Source organism: Danio rerio, chromosome 2 (assembly GCF_049306965.1).
Source record: "Danio rerio strain Tuebingen ecotype United States chromosome 2, GRCz12tu, whole genome shotgun sequence".
In the NCBI taxonomy this organism is placed as follows: domain Eukaryota; kingdom Metazoa; phylum Chordata; class Actinopteri; order Cypriniformes; family Danionidae; genus Danio; species Danio rerio.
The window spans coordinates 18,726,682-18,748,939 of record NC_133177.1 but is presented as its reverse complement, the minus strand read 5'-3'; the positions used below and the strand labels follow the sequence as shown (position 1 = coordinate 18,748,939).

General features: G+C 36.4%; 2 protein-coding genes across 5 annotated transcripts in view; both read left to right on the top strand.

Annotated features, from left to right (window-relative positions):
- Positions 1–317: 317 nt before the first annotated feature.
- Positions 318–18,741, top strand: amer3 (APC membrane recruitment protein 3). The gene is made up of 4 exons (XM_073924421.1): positions 318–407; positions 1,885–4,354; positions 4,465–4,631; positions 14,363–18,741. Exons 2-3 carry the CDS (start codon positions 1,907–1,909, stop codon positions 4,513–4,515), a joined length of 2,499 nt encoding a protein of 832 aa, XP_073780522.1. The 5' UTR covers positions 318–407; positions 1,885–1,906; the 3' UTR covers positions 4,516–4,631; positions 14,363–18,741.
- A 2,798-nt stretch (positions 18,742–21,539) lies between these two features.
- The window catches only part of arhgef4 (Rho guanine nucleotide exchange factor (GEF) 4), a 160,668-nt gene continuing 159,949 nt past the window's right edge, over positions 21,540–22,258 (top strand). For all 4 annotated transcript variants that reach the window (XM_073924387.1, XM_009298443.5, XM_009298440.5 and 1 more), the window contains exon 1: positions 21,540–22,106. In XM_073924387.1, the coding sequence (XP_073780488.1) occupies positions 21,927–22,106 (180 nt within the window). In that variant the 5' untranslated portion in view covers positions 21,540–21,926. The remainder of the gene's footprint in view (positions 22,107–22,258) is intronic.

Genomic DNA, 22,258 nt, shown 5'->3' with positions numbered 1-22,258 from the left:
TAAGTTGCACTTAAAGCTGGGCTACGTGCAATTGTGTTAAGTGCATTTTTGGGAAACGCACGTGAAACAATAACGAACGTTCGCAAAATGACTCGTAGAAAACGCTCTTAAGTGCTAAGATCAATCGTTATCGGGAAACGCAGCCCAGAGCTATGTATTATTTTCGCCTATAGACATGTATTCAATGAAATTTCTCTGTCCACAGATTGTGATAATCTTGGTCGTTCTCTGCATCCTTTCCTGTGATCAGTGAGTTACTGATGCTGTGGTCAGATTCTCCTGTTCTCTGATTGGCTGTCGTAATTGCCTTCACACGAGCGCGCTGACAGCCAGAACATCCTCTCCTGTCACGCGCGCGCGATAACCACCAGCTCCCGCCAAACGCCTTCTGTCACAATCTGCTGCAGGTATGTAATAAATGAGCTTTGATATGATGTGCCATTCGACTGTGTTTAATCATCAGAATGCGGTAGACTTTGTTAATGGGTAAAATGTGTGTTTAAAGGCGTAGCTCGAATGAAACAACGGAGAACTGCACGCCAGCGAGGCAGAGCATGTTACGAATGGAAATTATTGCTAGAAATATCAATGAAATTTTAGAAATCGTTTTTTTCTATTATAATAACCTGTTATTGAATATTGAAACCGATGATCAAGAAAGACGTGTAAGGTTGAATATTGTCATAATATACATGTGTGACCTAGTTTAAAAGCTGTTCAGAATACCTTTTATGATCAAATTTGAGTTATTCATTGTAGTAAATAATTGTTTCAGTAAGATTAATTGCTGTTTGTAACATTATGCTTTTTTCTTACTACAAAGCAAGCTGTCATTATTTTTTATTTATTATTTTTTTTTTGCAGTAAGATCTACTGTAGGCTATGTGAGGTTGAATTTGTTTAACATTGAAAAAGACTCATAATTTTGATTTAAATGAATATAGGCTATTGCACTTGCCCCTATCACGTCAGTTGGGAAACAACATACAGAAGCAGCTTTATAATAGTAAAAAAATGATTTAAAATGAGTTTTATTTGAATGATCAGATGAAATCTGACATAATGGACTTTACTTGCTTTTTTAAAACTGTTCCTCGCCTGAATTGTGTGTAAAAAGATTGTGCATGGATTAACTTGCAATGTTTCTCCGGAATGGCTTTAAGAATTAAAAAGATGATTATTTCTGAAGATTCATTTGTTACGAATTTCTATTTCATTTTCTTAAATCATATAATATGACATCAAAAAACATGCTCACTCATATCTTGCTGAAAGAAAAATACGCAGTTTGTGTTCTGATTAAAGTGCAATATGTTTTGTTGTTAGTTTCGGGGTGGCACAGTAGGTAGTGCTGCCGCCTCACAGCAAGAAAGTCGCTGGTTTAAGCCTTGGCTGAGTCAGTTGGCGTTTCTGTGTGGAGTTTGCATGTTCTCTCTGCTTTCACATGGGTTTCCTCCGGGTGCTCCGGTTTCCCTCACAGTCCAAAGACATTTGGTACATACAGGTGAATTGGGTAGGCTAAATTGTCCGTAGTGTATGAGTGTGATTGAGTGTGTGTGTGGATGTTTCCCAGAGATAGGTTGCAGCTCTAAGGGCATTCGCTGCGTAAAACATGTGCTGGATAAGTTTATTCCCCTGTGACGGCTCCAATTTATTAAATTGACTAAGCCAAAAAAAGAATGAATGATCGAATGAAATTGTTAGTTTCTTGTTTTTAAATTTTCGTGGTATATTTTCTGTCATTTTCAGGTTCAAAAAGCATATTCTGAAACGATTTCGACATCTAAATGATTAAATGTAAAAGAAAAACTAACCCAAAGTATAGAAAATATAGAAAATATTGTTAAAAATAATATATTCATTCTGTATTTGTGTCTTATCTAGTTACAGTTATGTATATGAAAACATGGAGCTGTCAAAGAGCGAAGATTCTTCAGACAATCGGAAGAGGTCAAATGAGGCACATGGCCGAAGTAAACAGCCTGATGAGCACACATCAAAAATCACCATGAATAATGGATTTGTGAATGAACACAATACTGATGAAAGCCCATCCTCACTGCCTAAGCCAGATATTCTCTTTCCAGGGGTGAGTGACACACTCTCAGAAGGTCACAGACACCTCTGTAGCTCTGTTACAAGGAGCAAAACTCATGATTGTGTCAGAGGACTGGGACTGCAGCAAGCCAAGAACTCTGAATACAAAGATGGGACCAGCTGGCGCCATCACCAGAAGCTGCTGACCAGTGTCAGCTTTCCAGGATTTGAGACGCCTCTTAGGTTGCTTCGTGAAACTCAGGATACATCTGGCAGCAGTCATGAAATCGATGATTATCGTAACCTTACACCTCAAGTGCCCTTTGTGCCCTGCATAGGCAAATCCATTCCAAAAAGGAGGAGATCTCTGAGGAAACCTAGGAAGGCCATTAAGGATTTGTTTGTTCACAAAAGTTACAAACACGAGAAAGCTACACCACCAAGTACACCAAGTCGTGTTTTTGGTGAAAATGCTACAATATTAATGCGGATAAGAAAAGCAGCAAGACACAGAGAGTGTAGCACTGCAGGAAGCAGGTGTAATGATGAACTCAGTGAGACGCCCTCTGATTCTTCCAGTGAATCTGGTCCTAATGTCTGCGAGGATGCCGTCTCGTTAAAAAGCTTTGGATCTCAGGCTGGTTGTGGTGAGATATTTGCTGATGATCTTGTATCGCCTGATGGGGTTCTTAACTCTCAGCATGACAGAGTTGCTTGTGGAACTCCAAAGCAAAGTCCTACTACTTTGGGCATCCAGGGAGGTACTGAGTGTCTGGCCTCTCCAGCCAACGCTGAGGTACTGGACATGTTTGGGTTGTGGGAAACTTTGAACAGAACTTTGCTTTCAGAGCAAAGTTTAAAAGCAATGGGACCAGCAACAAAACACACAGCACCGATCACTATATCTCCTTCCACAACCAATTCTGCAGATATAACAGTCAGTACACCCCATCCTGTAGAGCCAGAGATCAAGGAACTTAATGCTAAAGTGATGACACCCAAAAGTGACAACCAAGGGAACACCAGTGATGAGGGCTACTGTGATTACGTTTCTCCTGGTTATGAGGACCACAGCAAAAGTTCCTTTTCTCCAGTGCATTCCAGCAAGATCCCTAGAGACACGTACAGTGGAGATGCTCTTTATGAGCTATTCTGTGACCCCAGCGACGCAGAGATAACCCCAATATGTGATGATGAGATTGATCTAACAGACAGCATTGTTGGCCAGTGCAGTGATCTTCCATTATCCATGTACAGCTTCCGTGTTGGAGCAGAGGAGAATCTTGCCCCATCTTTGGCTCGGGACTTTGTTGGGCAGGAACTCCTGGAAAGTAAATGGATGGGGAAGGATTGCTTACTAAAGCTTTGTGACACTGAGATATCTCTGGCTATGGGTGTAGTTAACTGGCTAAACCAAAAGACAGACAAAAGCAACCCATCAGAACTGAAATCTTCACAGACGAGTGGTGAAGAAGGTGGGGATTTATGTCTGAGATGCAAAAGTAAGTCAGAGAGGGTTAGAAGACCTCCAAGAAGAGTAAGAACTGTTAATAGCATTAGAGATGCAGCTAAATTCAAAGAGCCAAGTCAGCGAGGTGTACGTGTTCTGCCCTCAAAATGTGATACAAACACAGTGATGTCATCCCTGGACTCTCCTCATAGTCAGCCCAATACCCCAACAAGTGGCGTGTGTTTCAGGATATTCAATATCGGCTCTCCTATGACTCCAGGTGGAGATTTGCAGTCCCCGGTGGTAAGCTCCCCTGGCTCTGGGACAAGGTCTTTGTTTGTGTTGGCCATAAACAAGGAATCTCTTTGTGAATCTTGCAAGAGTTCCCTGAAAAACGGAGCGAAAGACTTGCACCTGTGCCGTTCTTGTATGTCCCTCATTGAGCACATCAAGACTTCAGACCTTTGGGCCCGTTCCAGTTTTCCCAAGTCCACTCTAACTCCACAGCCAATTACCCAAGACTTACTATCTCCCGCCAGCACATGTGGAATAGGAAGTGACATCAGTATAGCTTCCCTTGTTGAGCAGTGTGCCAGTCAGTTTTCTTCTATGAAGATCAACATGACTCAAGCTCACCCAAGAGAGATAAGAGATGCTGTTGTGCCTGAGCAGGTGGTAAAAAGGAACAAAGACCACTCTCAGAAATACCTAAAGTCAACGCACAAGAGAAGGCCAGTGGCAGCTACAGAGAAAGGCTTGCATGCTAGACACCGCTTGAGTAGATCTAGCTTTTCTGAAGATGTGAAACGTTCTCTTTTGGATGCTGGAGGACTTGGCTTTGTCTCTACCAGTCCTTCTAATGATTTGGTATTGGAAACATACACTCCATGTACTGTTGAATCTGTTGACACGGATGTATCTCAAGCAACCAGGCCTACATCTCTTCCTCTTGTGGCGTCTTCTGAATTTTCTTGCAGAGAGGGCTTGATGAAGATAGAAGGGGGAAACTCAGCCAAGAAGACAAATAAGTCACGACATCGCAAGAAGTCTGCTGTGAATCATGAGGGATCATGCAGTGGCTTTCCAGGGGACAGGAAAGTGGAACGCAGATCCAGAATGAAGAAGGGAAACGTATAATAAACAGGTGAAGGATTTGACTAATCAAGAAATGATGTATATTTTATGCCTTTTCTGTACTGTCATTGAAAACAATTAGGGTTTTGAATCTGTCTGTCTATTTGCCGATCAGTCAGTCAGTCATGGCAGAGTTAAAGTATCCAAGAAATTAAAACTAACCAAAAAGATGTTGTTAGCTCACATTGCTAGTTTTGAGAGGAACAATTAATCTGTGCATGTCATTAAGAAAAAAAAAAGTTTGCCTTTTTAATCTTTTATTGAAACAAGAAAACACGCTTCAGTTTTATTCTCAGATTACATGATTTTGAGGTAATGGGTAATGTAGCTAACATACTTAACCATGCTGGTCCGACTGTTAGTTTTGACAACAAACAGAAATGAGCAGGAGGTGTCTGTTAGGTTGTAATAACTCTTCTAAAACCCCTTTCCTGATCTTTCTGAATGAAATGCCTGCTTTACTACATCCATTCAGCCTCCGGTAGAAAAAACAAGCAACGCCCATTGTTTTCTCACTTAAAATTGCATTTCTTTAGAAACTATATCACAACAGGAAGAGAATAACGATCGCAGCTTCTGGTTTATTGGAACTTTAAATGCAGATAAATTGTTAGGCAATCAGTGTCAACTAGCCAATTCTTTTATTTTTATAAAATCCAAAGCAGAAGATTCACACTATTTAGGACATTTTGCATAAATAATTTGCATATATAGAACTTTTAGCCTAAAGTAACACACACAGACACACATATATGCATCAAATTTAAACAGTTTCATATTAATGACACTGTATTTTGTATCATATATTGGCATACTGTACATTTTTATAACATTTCATTGTTTCTTCAGCATGTGATGTTGTCAGACAAATAAAACTTGTTTTACAATATCAAGATATTTAAATAATGGACCCTTTTCACAAGACTGTTATGACACATTTAACGATCATCATAATCTTTAAAAAAAAGTTTTCAATATTTAGATTTTTATGAAAAAGTAAAAACATTTATATGCATTTATGAATGCATTATATTAGCCAATTTACAAAAAATTAATTTGAAATGTTTTTAATGCAGCGTCTATGAGGCTGAAAGTAAATTTGATGTTATTCTCTCCTCTGGCTGGAGTCATCAGTCTCGCACTATTTTTTCCTTTTACTGAAAGTCTTGATAACACCATTGATGAGTTTTATCTTTTAGTATTTCAGTAAATAAGATTGTAAAAAATATTTAAGTTTATCCAACTATAATGCCTTCCGCTACTGAGAAACCCAGAAATATGGAATGGCTCCATAAAAACATACATTTACAATTTCTCTGCTTCTCTTAATATACAAGTTAAATGATCATTTCTCAATTAATTTGTCTTAACCCTTTAACTGCCCCAGCATGAAATGTTTTGGATTGCATTTCTTAACTCCTAATATCGCTAGTTAACACACACAATGCATTTTTTAACACATCACATAATTTCTATAATATCAACCTCTACCAAATGGTTGACATGTCGGTTTATGGTAAAAGGACCGGAATCAATACATATACTATGAAAAATCTGAAAATATGAAGTGTAAGACAAATTTATTTAAAAATATTATACATTTTTGAATACTAAATAATCTTTATTTTTTAAGTTTGTCATAAACTTTTTAAGATTCTAATTTGACACACTTTTTTTATACAATAAAACCAAAATTAAGTCTAGTGGTGCATTTTCATTCTTTAAATGGCTCTTTAAATTATTTAAAAAAAAAAGGAAACCAAAAAGTATCTCGAAAGTATCTTTCTAAAGTGAAATAACTGCAATGAAATGTAATGAAAAGTTTTTGACTGCCTACTGTAGCTTCTAACAGTAACGTTACATCATCCACAGTTTTGCCAGCAGTCAATCACCTAAATTAGTTTAATATTAGTAGTTAAATAAACATACATGTTCGGTTACAATGGAAACAGCATTTTTTTCTGCAGTAGCCTAAATAAATCTTAAACATTAAAATTGCTTTTAGATTACTGCATTTACGAATAAAGCCTAATGGCATAATAATAAACTATACTTATTAATAAATGATAAAAAACAGCTTATATTTTACATTGCAAGATGCTACAAAGCACATTTAAAAACAGTTAATTCCCCAAACACTGTTAACTAATTTATGTGAATGTGTTAATGAAATATCATAAACATTATCTCATTTAACTGCATTTTGCAACTCAAAAAGGGTATGTTCAACTGCAGAGAGCTCAATAAACCAAATGTGACAAAAAAAATTGTTGATTTCACTCTAGAAGAATGGTTAAAAACTGAGTCATTTTCTTTCAAACCATTGCACATTCTTTTACAGGACAAAAAAAACTATAATGATAATAATAAAAAAAAAGATATATATATATATATATATATATATATATATATATATATATATATATATATATATATATATATATATATATATATGTATATATATATATGTATATATATTTCATTAAAACGTTACATTTTATAACTACAAAAAGTACCGATAAGAGAACATTTAAAACCGATAAGTGGTATTGATAAAAGTAGTAATACTGTTGAAACCTTAACGATACCCATCCCTAATTATATGCAACTATAAAATTACCTGAAAATTAGTCCCTTTCCCACTACTGGGTTTCAGCTGGAAGGGCATTGCTGTGTATAACATATGTTGGAATGGTTGGGGGTTCAATTCCACTGTGGCGTCCTCTGATATATAAGGGACAAAGCTGAAGGAAAATAAATGAATGAAAAGTAGTCCCTTTACTTTTTTGTAAAAAAGTAATTTATTTGAAGTAACTAGTCACTTTATAACTAATTCCACTCAACACTGCTTACATGTTACCTTGTCAATTGATTGTAATATTATTGCAAGAAAAGCAGAGTCAGGAGAAATGTCATTATTAATGACTGGGGGGATTTTAGAGAAGCACCTTTGCTAATGAGGCCTCAGAGAAAACATGTCACTTTGTCCTTCATCCGGCTGTCAAATTCTCAAATGCCTCGCAGGTATACTCCTCTCAGCAAGCATTTTCTCCTTAAGTTCACTTACAAACTATAGAAAGAGGTGAACCAATTGTTATGCTGTACCACGTACGCTTTTTATATGCATAAAATACCCAATATATCCCACTTGTTCATGCTCTATGAAACGGCCGTTGTAGTTTATTCAGGTTTATTTGCACAGCCACTCACTACAGCACATTATTGCAGCTCAAGACCTTTAAAACCTCTTCGCTTAATTACATCATAAGGGAGCCAGTGGTCGCAGTTTTTGTGCTTGTGTCAGGGAAAGTGTTGTGCATTTCAAGGCTTCTTTGAATTGTACTGCTTTAGCTGGGTCAGCAGAGGTGCTCAAAGACTCTCTTCTATGGGTTGTTTTGGTGTGTGCGTCATTGAGCATTGATGGACTGAATATGTAATTAGCACTTCAGTGTAACTGCAGGTTTTAGTTGTCTGCTCTATTATTAGCACTCTTATGCAAACCGTTTACCCAAAAATAGATACACAATGTACTGATATTCACTGATAAAGAGATGTGAAAACGTGCCTTAGACTTTTCTCTCTGTATAGGTCATACATATAGCGCCTTCAGATTTATAGTTCTCTAGGCGAGTGTTTGTAAATTAATGAGCACTGAGGGTAGCAGAGTTGCTTTTGACAGAGCTTCAAGGTCAGATATCCTCCCTACATATCGGTGTCTTGTTATATATTGGAGCTGTTATCTTGTAACCATGGCAACAGCACTTTGATGGGAAAGCTCTCAGTATTTTGGCCGTGCACCAGCATGAGAGTGAAATGACGGTGAAGTCATAAGGCTGGCTCTGGTTTAGGGTTTAATGTACTGAAGGGTTTTATTTTGCTTTTATATATATATACTTATACCACATTTAATAATTTAAGACAAAAGAAGTGGAACTGAAAGAGGATAATAGCTAATGAACTATTTAAAGGCTGTGACCCTGTTGACATAATTTGAACTGGAGGGTGAAAAAATATGTTATTCTAAGCATTTGGTGGGGATTGTTACATGTTTGTACTGCAGTTATGACAAAGCTCTTTTTTGAGTCAGATTTAATACATTGATAGTTAACATTTTTACCAGTTATTATGATTGGGCAGTATATATTAACAGGAACTGAAGTTTTAGAGAGCGAGAGAGGGGGTTGGATTGGGTCTGGACTCTGGACTTGAACTCGGTCACAGTTGTGCTACATGTACAATTGAAGTCAGAATTATTAGCCCCCCTTTTTATTTTTTCCCTAATTTTTCTTTAACGGAGAGACGATTTTTCAACACATTTCTAAACATAATAGTTTTAATAACTTATTTCTAATAACTGATTTATTTTAACTTTGCCATGATGACAGTAAGTAATATTTGACTTGATTTTTTCCAAGACACTTCTATACAGCTTAAAATGACATTTAAAGGCTTTACTAGGTTAATTAGGTTAACTAGGCAGGTTAGGGCAATTAAAAACTGTTTTTATTCTGGCCAAAATAAAACAAAAAAGACTTTCTCGAGAAGAAAACAATATTATCAGACATATTGTAAAAATTTCCTTGCTCTGTTAAAATTTGGGAAATTTTTAAAAAAGAGAAAAAAATTAAAAGGGTGGCTAATATTTATGACTTTAACTGTATGCTAACAATATTTATTAATTAAGTGAAATGTATTTAACATAATTGAGATATATATATATAATTTTGAACAGCTTGAATTTCAAGACTACAAATTCCACATTTCGTTTTAAACTATATGCAATTTTAAAACTCTATATTCAAATCTATTTCCATTTCAAACATCCTATATCCAATTTCAAAACACTAGTAGGATACTGTAGGAACTGCTGTAAACTTTATTTAAAGTCACAATTCATAGTATTACCAAACCATTAACTAACTCTACTAGCTTAACAACCTACTAATTACCTGTTTATTAATAGTTAGTAAGTTAAAAGTTGAGTTTTGGTTTTGGGTAGGATACGGGATGTAGAATAAGATCATGCTAATTAACTACTAATAAACAGTTAATATATTAAAAATGGCTGGTATTAAGTCAGTAGTTAATAGCATGATATGTGAGCTGAACTAAAGTGTTACCAAAACTGTGTATATTATACTGTCATTAAACGATACAAAATAACATACATAAATTAAACTATATGTCTGTTTAAATTTGATGTTAAGTCATCACTGGTGCTGTACTACGTTAAAAGGCAAAAAAAAAATGTACAGATGAAGTGCTAATATAGAGTTTAGGTACTAATATGTAGCCTTAAGAGGGTAAACAAGGTAAACAGATGTCATTTTTGAAAAGGTACCACCCCAGTAACAGCAATTTCCTTGTATAGAATAAAAATATTCCTTTTTTGTGTGAATAATATTTGACTAGATTATATGTCAATAGTTTCTTTGCTTTGCTTAACTCAAACTCGTGCTGAGTTTCACTCCAATCAGTTTAAAGTGGATTTTCCTCCACCTCCACCTTCTGTTCCTGACAGAGCTGCTTTAGAATACAAATACAGAACAAGAAATGCAGACAAGAACCAGGACAACATTAAGAGACTGTGAAGCTCTACAGTAAAACAAACAATCTAACGCTTGTGTTTCTTTAGCAGGAAATGCATTTGAATGTGGCCTGAGGTATATCACTTTGCTTGTTTTGGATAGCTTTACCATGATCATGGGGTTCGACAAGATCAGTGAATGGTCTATTGACAAGCTTTTACAGTATTTCCTGCACAGCTCTCAGTGGATCTTCACACAGCAGACATCTGTTTGCATGAACATCTGGAAAATATGAAAGCTTGCATTCAGCCTAAGCCGCCAGTGACTTGCATCACGGTGGGGGGCACAGTTCAGCCAAACATGTTTTATTACATAGTGACAGAGGTCCACGTGTTTGTTTTTAACTAATCTTGATCAGAACAAGAGGTTTACAGACAAAACACTGTTATTATTAGTCCCTTTGACCACTGTGTGGCAGTATAGACATTTTCACAAGCTGCGCTAGAGTACTGGAAACCCACTGGGAGCTTGAGCAGCATGTCGAACCACCTGCATTTCTTCAGCATATACAAACTATGCTTGTCTGCATGTCCTAATGCATTATAACTCATCAGAGCAGGACATTTTCTACGCATGCTTGTCTCATCTGATGCAACTAGGCTTGCGTCCAGAGGGGAAGGGGTTCGTGTTGGCTTTGACCGCTCTATAATCCGTCAGTGTGCTCCTGAGAGCCACTACAGAGCAGATGTATAGAGCTGGCTGACTGCTGCCCATTGACAGAGGTGATGCTGAACAGGACTCTGTTCTGGTTTCTGGCTTGGGGAAGAAGCCTCATGCTGTTAGATTGGTCGCATGAGTCTATGGACGATTTAGAACAGTGACATGTGACACAATGGAGGACTGTGCCAATATTGAAGGATGGAAATCAGCTTTTTTTCTGTGCTGGACACTGAGATGGCAAGGGATTAGACTGCACTGCTGGGGCTTTAAACTCTTGTTGAGTCGCTCGATGCTTGCAGAAAACAAACAGCTATTTGTCTGATGCAGCTGCTTCAGATAATTGGCATTGACACTAATATGAATGAAACAGAGTCAGTTCAGATGGTCAAAGTTAACTAGGGTGCCAGAGAGTTTGTGAATAAATATCAAATCACAGTATATGCATCGGTGAACTTCTCGGAAACTGGCATAACATTATATTTCAGCCCAATATCAAAAGGGAAAATAATCATATGTATCATTATTTTCTTGTTAAACCTAATTATATCCAAAAATAATTATTATTGAACGTGTCGCTGTCTATTATTTTAATGCACTGAATAGGGTAATACCTTCTCAGAGATATATTTAAGGGGTTTGTTTATTAATATTAATAACATAATAATAACAACATAATTTTCATTTTAGGAGTACTAATTCTTGTGCTAAAAGAGATTCACATTTCTTCATTATTTACTCACACTCAGGTGGTTCGAAATGTGGTTCTTCTTTTGAACTAAATAAGACATCAAAAGTCATCTTTATTGCAATATTTTTAAAACTTATAATGTATTATTTAAATTGATTTCTATTAGGTTAATAATTATGTTTAAACTTACTAAAATGTATGCTCTCTGTTGAATGAATATGTGTACTATGAATGAAGTTTGGATGGGTTACCTGTACATCTGCCATGTTGTCTTTGTCACATGACCTATGTGGTCAGTTGTGTCACTTTATTTAAATGCAATCTCTTTTGAGAACAAATGTCACAATACATAACATCTTGGGGTGGGTGGTATGACCAACATTTATGGTATGATTCATTTTATTTCTTAGTAATGATATAGTTATTGTTAGATCAACAAAATGAAAAATGAAATCATCAAAAGAGGTTATAATAATCATTTTCTTTTCAGCTTACTCCCCTTACTCTTTAGGGGTCGCCACAGCGGAATGAATTGCCAACTTATCCAGCATAATCTTTATGCAGCGGATGGCCTTCCATCTGCAACCCATCACTGGCAAACACCCACACACTTTCATTCACACACATAATCTACGGACAGTTTAGCTTACCCAAATTCACCTATATCGCATGTCTTTGGACTTGTGGGGGAAACCAGAGCACTCAGAGGAAACCCACACGAAACGGTGGAAACATGCAAACTCCACACAGAAATGCCAACTGACCCAGCAGAGGCTCGAACCAGCAACCTTCTTGCTGTGAGGTGATTGTGCTACCCACTGTGCTATCGTGACGCCCAAGGTTATAATAAATGAACTTAAACACTTCACAATGCACAATATAAGATCAAACTCATTATGTCTGAGCTGATGCCAATATATTTTCTAGTCATCAGTTTCTGCGAAGTGTTTATTTACGGGTTAATTTACAGTCATGTTTGAGACACTTATTCCTCATCAGAGTTGGCTTCTTACAATAAATTAAAAACAGATTTGTGATTTTATGACCTTTGATGATTTGCTCAAAGACGCCACTATCATTTGTCCCCTGTAACTTTAAAATACAGCAGTCTGTAAATAAATTTTTCATGGGGCGGGCCCTAGGCCCCATCAGGAGGCTGCTTGAGAGCATTATTGTTTAAAAAAATAAATAAAAGAGCAGATATTGAATTTAGTCAAAAAGTACTTTTTTCTGATATTCTGACCAGTATATCCAACAAGACTAATGATTTTATGACAACATCATGTTATTAATGTATTTTACTTAAAATTCCTTTAATCTAATGTGAATGAATCATTTTGCTGAATGGGCATATCAGGACCTTGGGGAGGGTGTTAGTCGGCAGAGGCGATAGCTTTACACAAATGACTGTTTAACTTACTGAGGGATATTGTACACAGAGTTATTCTGTACTCATATTCACAGTTTCAGGTCGGTAATCTAAATCAGTTAGCCTAAATCACAGGTAAAATTTTACCTCAAATTGCTGACATAATCTTACTACGATTGCTTCTCAGTCTCACGCTTAACTTATTTACATCTATACATTGAATAAAAATGATTTTTGACATAAACAGGATAAAAACGTAAAGAATAATTTATGTATGTTCTTTTATAAATTTTATTGATAGTAGGATATAAATAGTTCTGGTAACACGTTAGTTTAGCTCACAATTCGTTCATTACCTTTTCAGCTTAGTCCATTTATTAATCCAGGGTCGCCACAGCGGAATGAACCGCCAACTTATCCAGCACATGTTTTACGTAGCAGATGCCCTAAGAAATCTAACATTGGGATATTTTTTAATTCTGCGATAAATGTTGCGATATGAATACAATTTCACTAGATGAGTTAAATAACTATTTGGAAAGACTTTATCATTTTAGACTGATTGGTATGATTATAGAAGAGTTCACATGCATAAAATATAAGAGACAATCTACAAGCATAGATGAATTGAATAACGAAAATGATACCAATAAAATAAACAGTGTTGTTTTACAATGAGTCAAACAACATTCAGGTGTATAGCAAATGAATAATCAAATGTAAACGTTACAAACGGTGCAGTTTCTTATAGGCCTGAATGTTTTTAAAACCTTCATACTGTCACAGGCTTCGAACAAAAACTCTTTTTTTGTCTGCAAAAATGATAAATTATAATCCAAACTCAACATAGTGTATGCTCGCGATGTGCTATTGTGAATGATCACATTGTGATACCACAATGCTGAAACGATATAATGTGCAGCCCTAATCTTAATGTATGTATGTATGTATGTATGTATGTATGTATGTGTGTGTGTGTATGTATGCATGCATGCATGCATGTATGTATGTATATACAGTATATATATATATATATATATATATATATATATATATATATATATATATATATATACACACACACACACACACACACACACACACACACACACACACACACACACACACACAGTTGAAGTCAGAATTATTAGCCCCCCTGTTAATTATTTCTGTTTAACAGAGAATATATTTTTTTCAACACATTTCTAATCGTAATCATGAAAATTTCCTTGCTCTGTTAAACATCATTTGGGAAATATATCTTATTAAAAAAGAAAAATAATTCAAAGGGGGGCTAATAATTCTGACTTAAACTGTATATTTTCTTTTTGGGGCATTGGGAAATGCTACTGTATATTTCTTAGTGTGATTCAACCTTACAGTTTTTTACTCCATAAAATGCTGATAAGTTTTTTTTTTTTATTTCTCCTGTACAGATTTCTTTTCTTTCTGCATCCCGACTGTCTTAAAGTGGTTTCTTCAGTCCAGTACCTCAGTCCTCCGGGCAGCTGACCTCTCTACCAGCTGTCAAACTCTTTATCGTTCATCCTCAAGAAATCTGACATGTTTGCTCTTTTTACAGTCAACTCAGCGACACTGTCAGCCTGGGAACAACAACAGGTCTGTTGATCTGAAAAGTGACATTTGTCTTAAACTGTCGTATCAGTGTTTTTCACTCTCCAGAAGTGTTTCTGCAGTCACTGCTGTTTTTTTTTTTTTTAAACCAAGGATCAATGACTGTACATACTGGTGCAATAACTACAGTATCACTTTATTACTGTCATAGAGACTAGCAAGAAAACATAACTATTTTAGGTATTGTTAGAAAAGTGTCTAATTCATATGTAAACGTATATGATTTTTCAAATAAGGTGTGCTACTAAAGCCCTATTTCTCATTGGGGAATGAGCAAATCATGCTAAAATGTACAAATGAGATTATACAAGTTATTATTCAGCCACTTTATCAGAAAAGTTAGGAATTGCTGTGAGATTGGAGGGACACATTTAAAGCTGCTGTCTTATTACAGAAACCTGGAATTTGACTTACATTGTGGGAATTAATTCTTTAGGCTGATTTTACATATCAAAACAGTCTGACAAGCTATTTGAAAAGCACTATTCTGGAGTTTGGAAGCGAAACAGGCAATTTCTTTAAAGGATCAAGACAGCTGGAGACACAGCAATGGAATCAACTTTGCATTTCCATTTGTCCAATTAGAGTTCAAAACAGAGACAGATAATTGTGTATCAGTGAATAAATGAGGTAAAGTAGCCTTTTGAAAGAACGCCTCTGATCTGGCTGATGTGACCAGAATTGATGAGTGCAACCAAGAAAAGAGGCCATTCATACATATAGTAGGCCTCTTCACAAAGCAGGCAGGTGGCACTTTTACTCGTCTTTGTCCATTTTGGAATGCAATTCTGCCAGTTCTGCCCCTTTCTCACGTGGTAAATACTTCACCTCGGCTGCTGAGGTTGTTCTTGAACAGAATTCCCATGAACACTGCCGCTGTGGTGTGTGTGACTATAAAACTATATATACAGTATGTATCTAGCTTTAAGCAGACAGTGATCTACTTGAATATAGACGTCTACACATCTATGTTATGGTTATATTTGTTCAAATTAAATTGAACTGTTTATTTAAAATGTATTTATGCTATTATGGTGCCCCATTAATCATTACTGAATTTCTATGGAGTGTGTAATGAACACTGATAAAGTTTTAAAGATCAAAGTGCACCAAATTATAAAGTTATGGGCTCCAAAAAAAAAAAAAAACATTATAATCTGCAAATTAAGCCATTAGATTAATAAATTATGGACTTTTACCAAAACTTCTGTTATCGTAGTCACTGAAGCAACTATGATAATATTGAAAGTATAAGTAGTTTGAACGAGCTGGTGTTTCACAATTATGCCACTGCAATAGCCTAGTGGTTAGCACGCTGACATATAGTTTCGTAGCACTTCAGGGCGTTCTGAGTTTGAATCCCAGCTTGAGGACATTTCCTGTCCCTACTCTCCCTACTCCCTGACCTCTCTCCCATTTCACTTCCTGTCTATAATACTGTCCTATTTACTTAACAAAAGGCTAAAATAAATCTTTGAAAAATCCCTCCCTCATAATATATATATATAATATCTCCTTAGTTTGTTAGTGATTAAACTTTTTGATAAAAATAATTTCGCATTGGACATCTGTGTGTGTAACCTGGGACAAGACTGTTAAGGTGCTCAGTCAGATGCTAGTATTTATATCTGGAGTCCTGAAATGTGGTCAGTGAGATCTAGTCTCCTGTTGAGTTTTGCTCTAACACTAATTAAACAGATGCTAGGTCGACACGAGGCATAGGTATCAGTGCTGGTGTTATAAAAAGATCACAAAAACTTATTATTATTATGGGGGGAATTTCCTCATCCACCACCAGTGTACAGCATCCACCTGGATGACAAGACTGCAGCCATATTGCCCAGACTTCACACCACACACCAGCTGATTGGTGGAGAGGAGACAGAGTGATGAAGCCCTGCTTGGCTTCAGTAGGCGACCATGTGAGAGCTAGCTGCCGGCAGAGTAAACAAGGCAATTAACGCAGTTCTTACAATACTTCTAATTGTAAGAAATATTTGATAAATTATTTTTAATTAGGGGATGTGGTGCCACAGTAGGTAGTGCTGTCACCTCACAGCAAGAAAGTCGCTGGTTTGAGCCTAGGCTGGGTCAGTTGACATTTCTGTGTGGAGTTTGCATGTTCTCCCTGTATTCGCATGGGTTTCCTCTGGGTGCTCCAGTTTCCCCCACAAATCCAAAGACATGTGGCACTGGTGAATTGAATAAGTGTATGTGTGTGAATGAGAGTGAATGGATGTTTCCCAGTGATGGATTGCAGCTGGAAGGGCATCCGCTGCGTAGAACATATGCTGGATAAGTTGGCGATTCATTCCACTGTGGCGACCCCAGATTAATACAGGGACTAAGCCAAAATAAATTAAATGAATGAAAATTTAAACTTAATTAAACGGATCCTTAATGCAAGGCTATTGTCACTGTCCTACAATAGATGGGTTTCCATCGTCCTGTGTTAATGCTCATTTTGAAGTATGAGTTGAGAAACGAATGATTAAAATGTCAAAATCTGAACAAAAATCTCTTAATTAATCCCATCTTTTGGATGAGATGTTAAACTGAAGTCCTGACTCTATGTGCTCATTCAAAATCCCATGGCACTTTTCGTAAAGTGTAGGGGTCTAACCCCTGGCCAAATTCTCTCCATCAACTCTTACCTATCATGGCCTTCCAATCATCTCCATCACTGTCTTGACTTCCCCTAAAGCTGGTGAGAGACAGCCTCAAATGATTATAAAAAGCTTTGGGTGTATGAGCATACACGATAAAGGCACTATATAAAATACACACATTACATTACATTGCATTAATTAGTTAAAAACGTTTACACACTTAATGTAAACTTTGACTCAAATAAAAACATTTTAATGCAAATTATGAGGCATGGAAATGCATTTTGCCAAATAAACTGACATAGCGGACATTAAACCCATGTAATCAGTGAGCTTTCTCCATTATGCTTGTCTTGTTTTCTGTTGTTTATTAGGTAACCAATACTACAGCCAATCGCTCTAACAACTTGATGGAAATTCACCTAAATTTTGTTTGTTTTTTTACAAACTTTGAAAAGATTTAAATCATGTTAGAATAGAAACCTTGCTAATGATTCTAATGACTCGTGTTTGAATTGAGACCATTGTTACTTTCCACATTTGCTTAGCATAGAAATCAGTTGACCAGCAATCAGCTGACCAGTCAGAGCAGACTCGTGAAAGGGAGCAGTTTAGGTAATAAATAGTCAAATAAATAATATGAATCTAGCTGAGAAGTAACTAAACTAACTGACAAAACTAAATTAAGGGGACACTTTAATTTACAGTGCTGTAAACCAAAATTTAATGTATAGATTTTAAAAGGAAATTGGAAACCAAAGAAGTGGTACATTCAAAGGTGAACTACATGCACATGTTGTCCTTGCTCTAAAGAAAAGTAAGCCAAAGGGTCATTTCAAAGAAACCCTGCTAAATCCTTAGCAGCTATTAGCAAAGTATTATATTTCAGGGCCTCGGCCTGTTTTCCATTAGAATCTGCATCAACATCTGGTACAGGGCTGGTGTCAGTAATGAAGGCAGTGATAATCCTCAATAAATGCACTGTAAATTGGCAATCAAAAATGAATGGAAGCTTTTCAGATAGCTTATTACTTGATTTACTTCAAATTGGGAAATATTTGACCTTGAAATGTAAGTGTTGCTGTTTAAGTATTTGTTGTACAAATTTGAACATACTGTATTGCATCTCAGGATAAGCTGTGTCAAAATACAATAAAAATGCTTTGTTGTTTTAACCCAAATTCAACTCAAACACGGACAAATCCAACTAGATTAAATTTTGGTTGGGTTTGTTCATGTCTGAGCCAAATTTGGGTTAAAACAAGCTAGCATTTTTTAGAGTGCAAAAATGAGATGGCAGATAATAGCATGTAAAACTTCAAACACTCTCAATATTCCTAAATGAATGTGTTGCATGAATCTTTAGCTATATACGATTATGTAAAGTGTTGGAATGTTATATTGATACGATACAATTATTTTCTCACCTCCTAGTGCCATTATATTATTTTCATGACAGGGCAGCTGACGATATTATGGTTCTGTGCAATATTTACATTGATGTGCTTGCCTTTCTATTAGTTTTAATACAAATCAGTGAGTATTAATAAATGAGTATTATAAAAGACCTATTTATGAATCCTATCTTTTTGTATTTGTGTTTTGTATTGTGTATATATTGGATCATTTCACCTGCACTAAACTGTGGGCTGTTTCAGAATCAAGCAGATGAGCTGAGGTGTCAGCACTGTATGTGGCTCAGACATTGCCTAATAGACAGAACAATAGCAAAGCAAACAGCAGAGTGACCGAACAGATTCCTGTATCAGGCCTGGCGCCGGCCGTGATTTAAAGGCACAGTTCACTCAAAATGAAAATTGGCTGTTAAATGGTTAGTTCACCCAAAAATGAAAATTTTGTTATTAATCACTCACCCACGTGTCAATGCAATCTCCTCAAACATTTGATCATGATCAGAACACAAATTAAATTGTTTGCAGTTTTTTTTTGCCCACAAATGTGTTCTTGGAGCTTCATATAGTTATAGTTGAGCCACTGAAGTCACAAGGATGGGTTTTTTGGTCCTCTTTTTTAGTTTGAATGCCTCTGGACCATTGCTTCATGGAGAATGAGAGAGCTCTCTATAAAATTTTATCTAAAAAAACATATTTTGCGTTAAGAATTTGAAAAAAGAATTTTAACTACATGAGGGTGAGTATAATTAATAACAGAATTCTCAGTTTTGAAGACTAACCCTTAATTTCCTCACCTTCGGGCCAAGATATGGGTGACTTTTACTTCAGTTCATATATTACAGAAATATTATAACTGAAATCATGCTGCTATGTGATTCATAAGATGCACAGCAGTGGATATCGAAACTTTGAGAGGTCTTTTTTTCTAATAAATAATAAGCATTGTAAAAACTATGATCCATGGCTCTTGGCAATACATTGAGGTCTTATAAAACAATATGATCAGTCTGTTTTGCACAGTGGTTTCCAAAGTGGGGGTCGGGATCCTCTAGGGTAGAGGTGTTCAAACTCGGTCCTGGAGGGCCAGTGTCCTGGAGAGTTTAGCTCCAACTTGCTTCAACACACCTGCCAGAAAGTTTTTAGTAATGTATATCTAGCAAAAGCTTGATTAGCTGGTTCAGGTGTGTTTGATTAGGGATGGAGCTAAACTCTCCAGGACACCAGCCCTCTAGTACTGAGTTTAGACACCCCTGCTCTAGGGGGTCACATGACAGTGACAAGGGGTGAATCATCTTGGTGATTTCCAAAAGTCAACTAAATGTTATTAAACTATTAAAATTGCCATATTTTATTCATAACCCACAGAAGATAAAAAATAGTAGATGATAGTTACATAAAAAAGCAACATCATGCAAATGAAAAGCCAACAGCCTTTCAATAATTTTTTTTCATAGTATTGGTGTGTTTATGTTTGATTAACAACACTGCAATAGCTGCAGCAGATTGATTTTATAGCATCAGATAAAATTTTCTGACACCTTTATGGCAATCAAGTACACTAAAAATAATTACAGGCCACAATTATACAATGAGGATGATCTCTGAGTGGCAGTCTCCAAAATTAAACCAAGAATAGTCATGTGCCCAACATTGTACCCACCAGTCTCATTAGGTGAGGTTAATATTAAATTAATAAATGACTATAAAAATGATATAGTTGTAAGACTGTTGCACTTTTTTGTATCGTCAGTATGCTTGTGTTATAGGCCTATTGTTGTGTGCGCAATGTTTGTATATTTATATCCATCTCCAAAAAAATGTGGGGGTCACAAATCACTGGCATTGTTATTTTGAGGGTCTCGTGTTGAAAAGTTTGGGAATCCCTGGTTTAGTAAAATGAATATTATTCATTTTAGGCTTTAAATCCCATCCCCACAGACAGCCCTGAGCTTTTAGGATAATTAATATTCAACTTCATGTATACAGACTAAATTTTTCACTTCATTTATTGCCAGGAGCCTACATCCTGGTCATAAGGTCAAGAAAATTAACAGCAAATGTAATTTTCTGGGTAATCATAAGGATAGATCATCTCAGCAAGTCTGACTGAATGTAAGTTTTAAAATTGCTGTTTCCCCTTTTGTCAGAGCCATTGATTTACACTAATGTCAATAAAACGCAATGTGGTGCAATATGTAATATAATCAAAAGCTTAAGCTAACACTTTATCATTTTATATTTACTGTGGCCCAATTGGATGAGAAAAAAAGTTGGAGACTAAAGAATCGACAAATTACTTATTCCAAAGGATAGCTAGAGCAGAGATACCCAAACTAGGACCAGCTGGCTCATGGTAAACTTTGATTTGGGCCGCCCTCCAATCTGAGAAGAGAGGGAGAATAATGGGAATGGTTTAAGAGATTGTCATTTCAAATATAATGTATTAACTTTTGTTTGTTTTATTATTAAATATAAACTTTAAATGTACATACTGTCATCTGATGGAAATTATGCAAAATCATGACAAAGGCAGATTCTGCTTGACCAGTGTATTCAGCATTGAACTCCACCACGTTTTATAGCAAGAAGTTATCATTTTAAAGGTTATACTGCATTAGTTATTATGATTTAAAGTTATATTTTTGTTTATTTTTAAATATTATTAAATAAATTACCTATGGGAACTTTAATGCAATATAGTTTGGTTTATTTAACTTCGGTCCACGGCTCAAGCTATTAGTTTCTGACTCGAAAAAGTTTAGGCACCCCTGGCTTTTAAGTAATAGTTGTAACTTGTATAGATGGTGTGCAGTGCGTGGGTATACCGACTTTAATTAATTTTACTAAGTTTGTCGAGTCGCGTTGATCTTATAAACAAAGCATTTGATTGGTCCTTCAGTCGATGACGTTAGGATTCCATCCACACAACACTGCGAGCGCTCCTGAAATATATTACCGTAATGTGCGCGTGCAGGTTATTCGCATCGCGTCGCTCGTTTACCGCACACTGTACACGAAGGAGGCGCAGGCCACTCCCTCCGCTCACTCCGACTGACTGTCACCGACAAACAACGTGGGACGCTGGAATTCGTTAAACCACGCCACAGACACTTTAGCTCTGCTCTTTATACACCGAGTGAATCTCGCGCTCCGCGGAGCTGGAAATATGTGTAAACTACTGACAGCGGTCAAATAAACACTGCACTAGCACTCGCGCTGGAGGACTCACTAATGTCATGACAGTCTCTGTGGACTGTGAGGAATTAATAACAGCCAGCATGAAGCGGGCAGGTAGAGTCAGAAGGATTTAAGACTTTTTAAACTTGCTGAAATCACTAAACATGGACGAGGCGGAGGCTGCAGACGGGAGCGGAGCGCGGGGCGGTGAACTCGAGCGTCCCGCTGACGGAGCGCTGGATGAGGTGCAGATGCATCTCGCCTGCTTACCGGAGCGATACATGAGGGCGAAGTTTTCCCTCTCCGCGTACATATTTTGCTGGACAGTTGTGAAGTTGTGTCAGGTAAGGCTCATTGTGTTTAAAAACACACTCTGAAGATGTGAACAATAGCTACATTGCCTCAACATTTATAAAGTTATGTTTGTAACCAAATAATAATGATAACAATAATGGGTAAAAAGTAGAATTATTTTAATTATGTTTAAGATAAACTA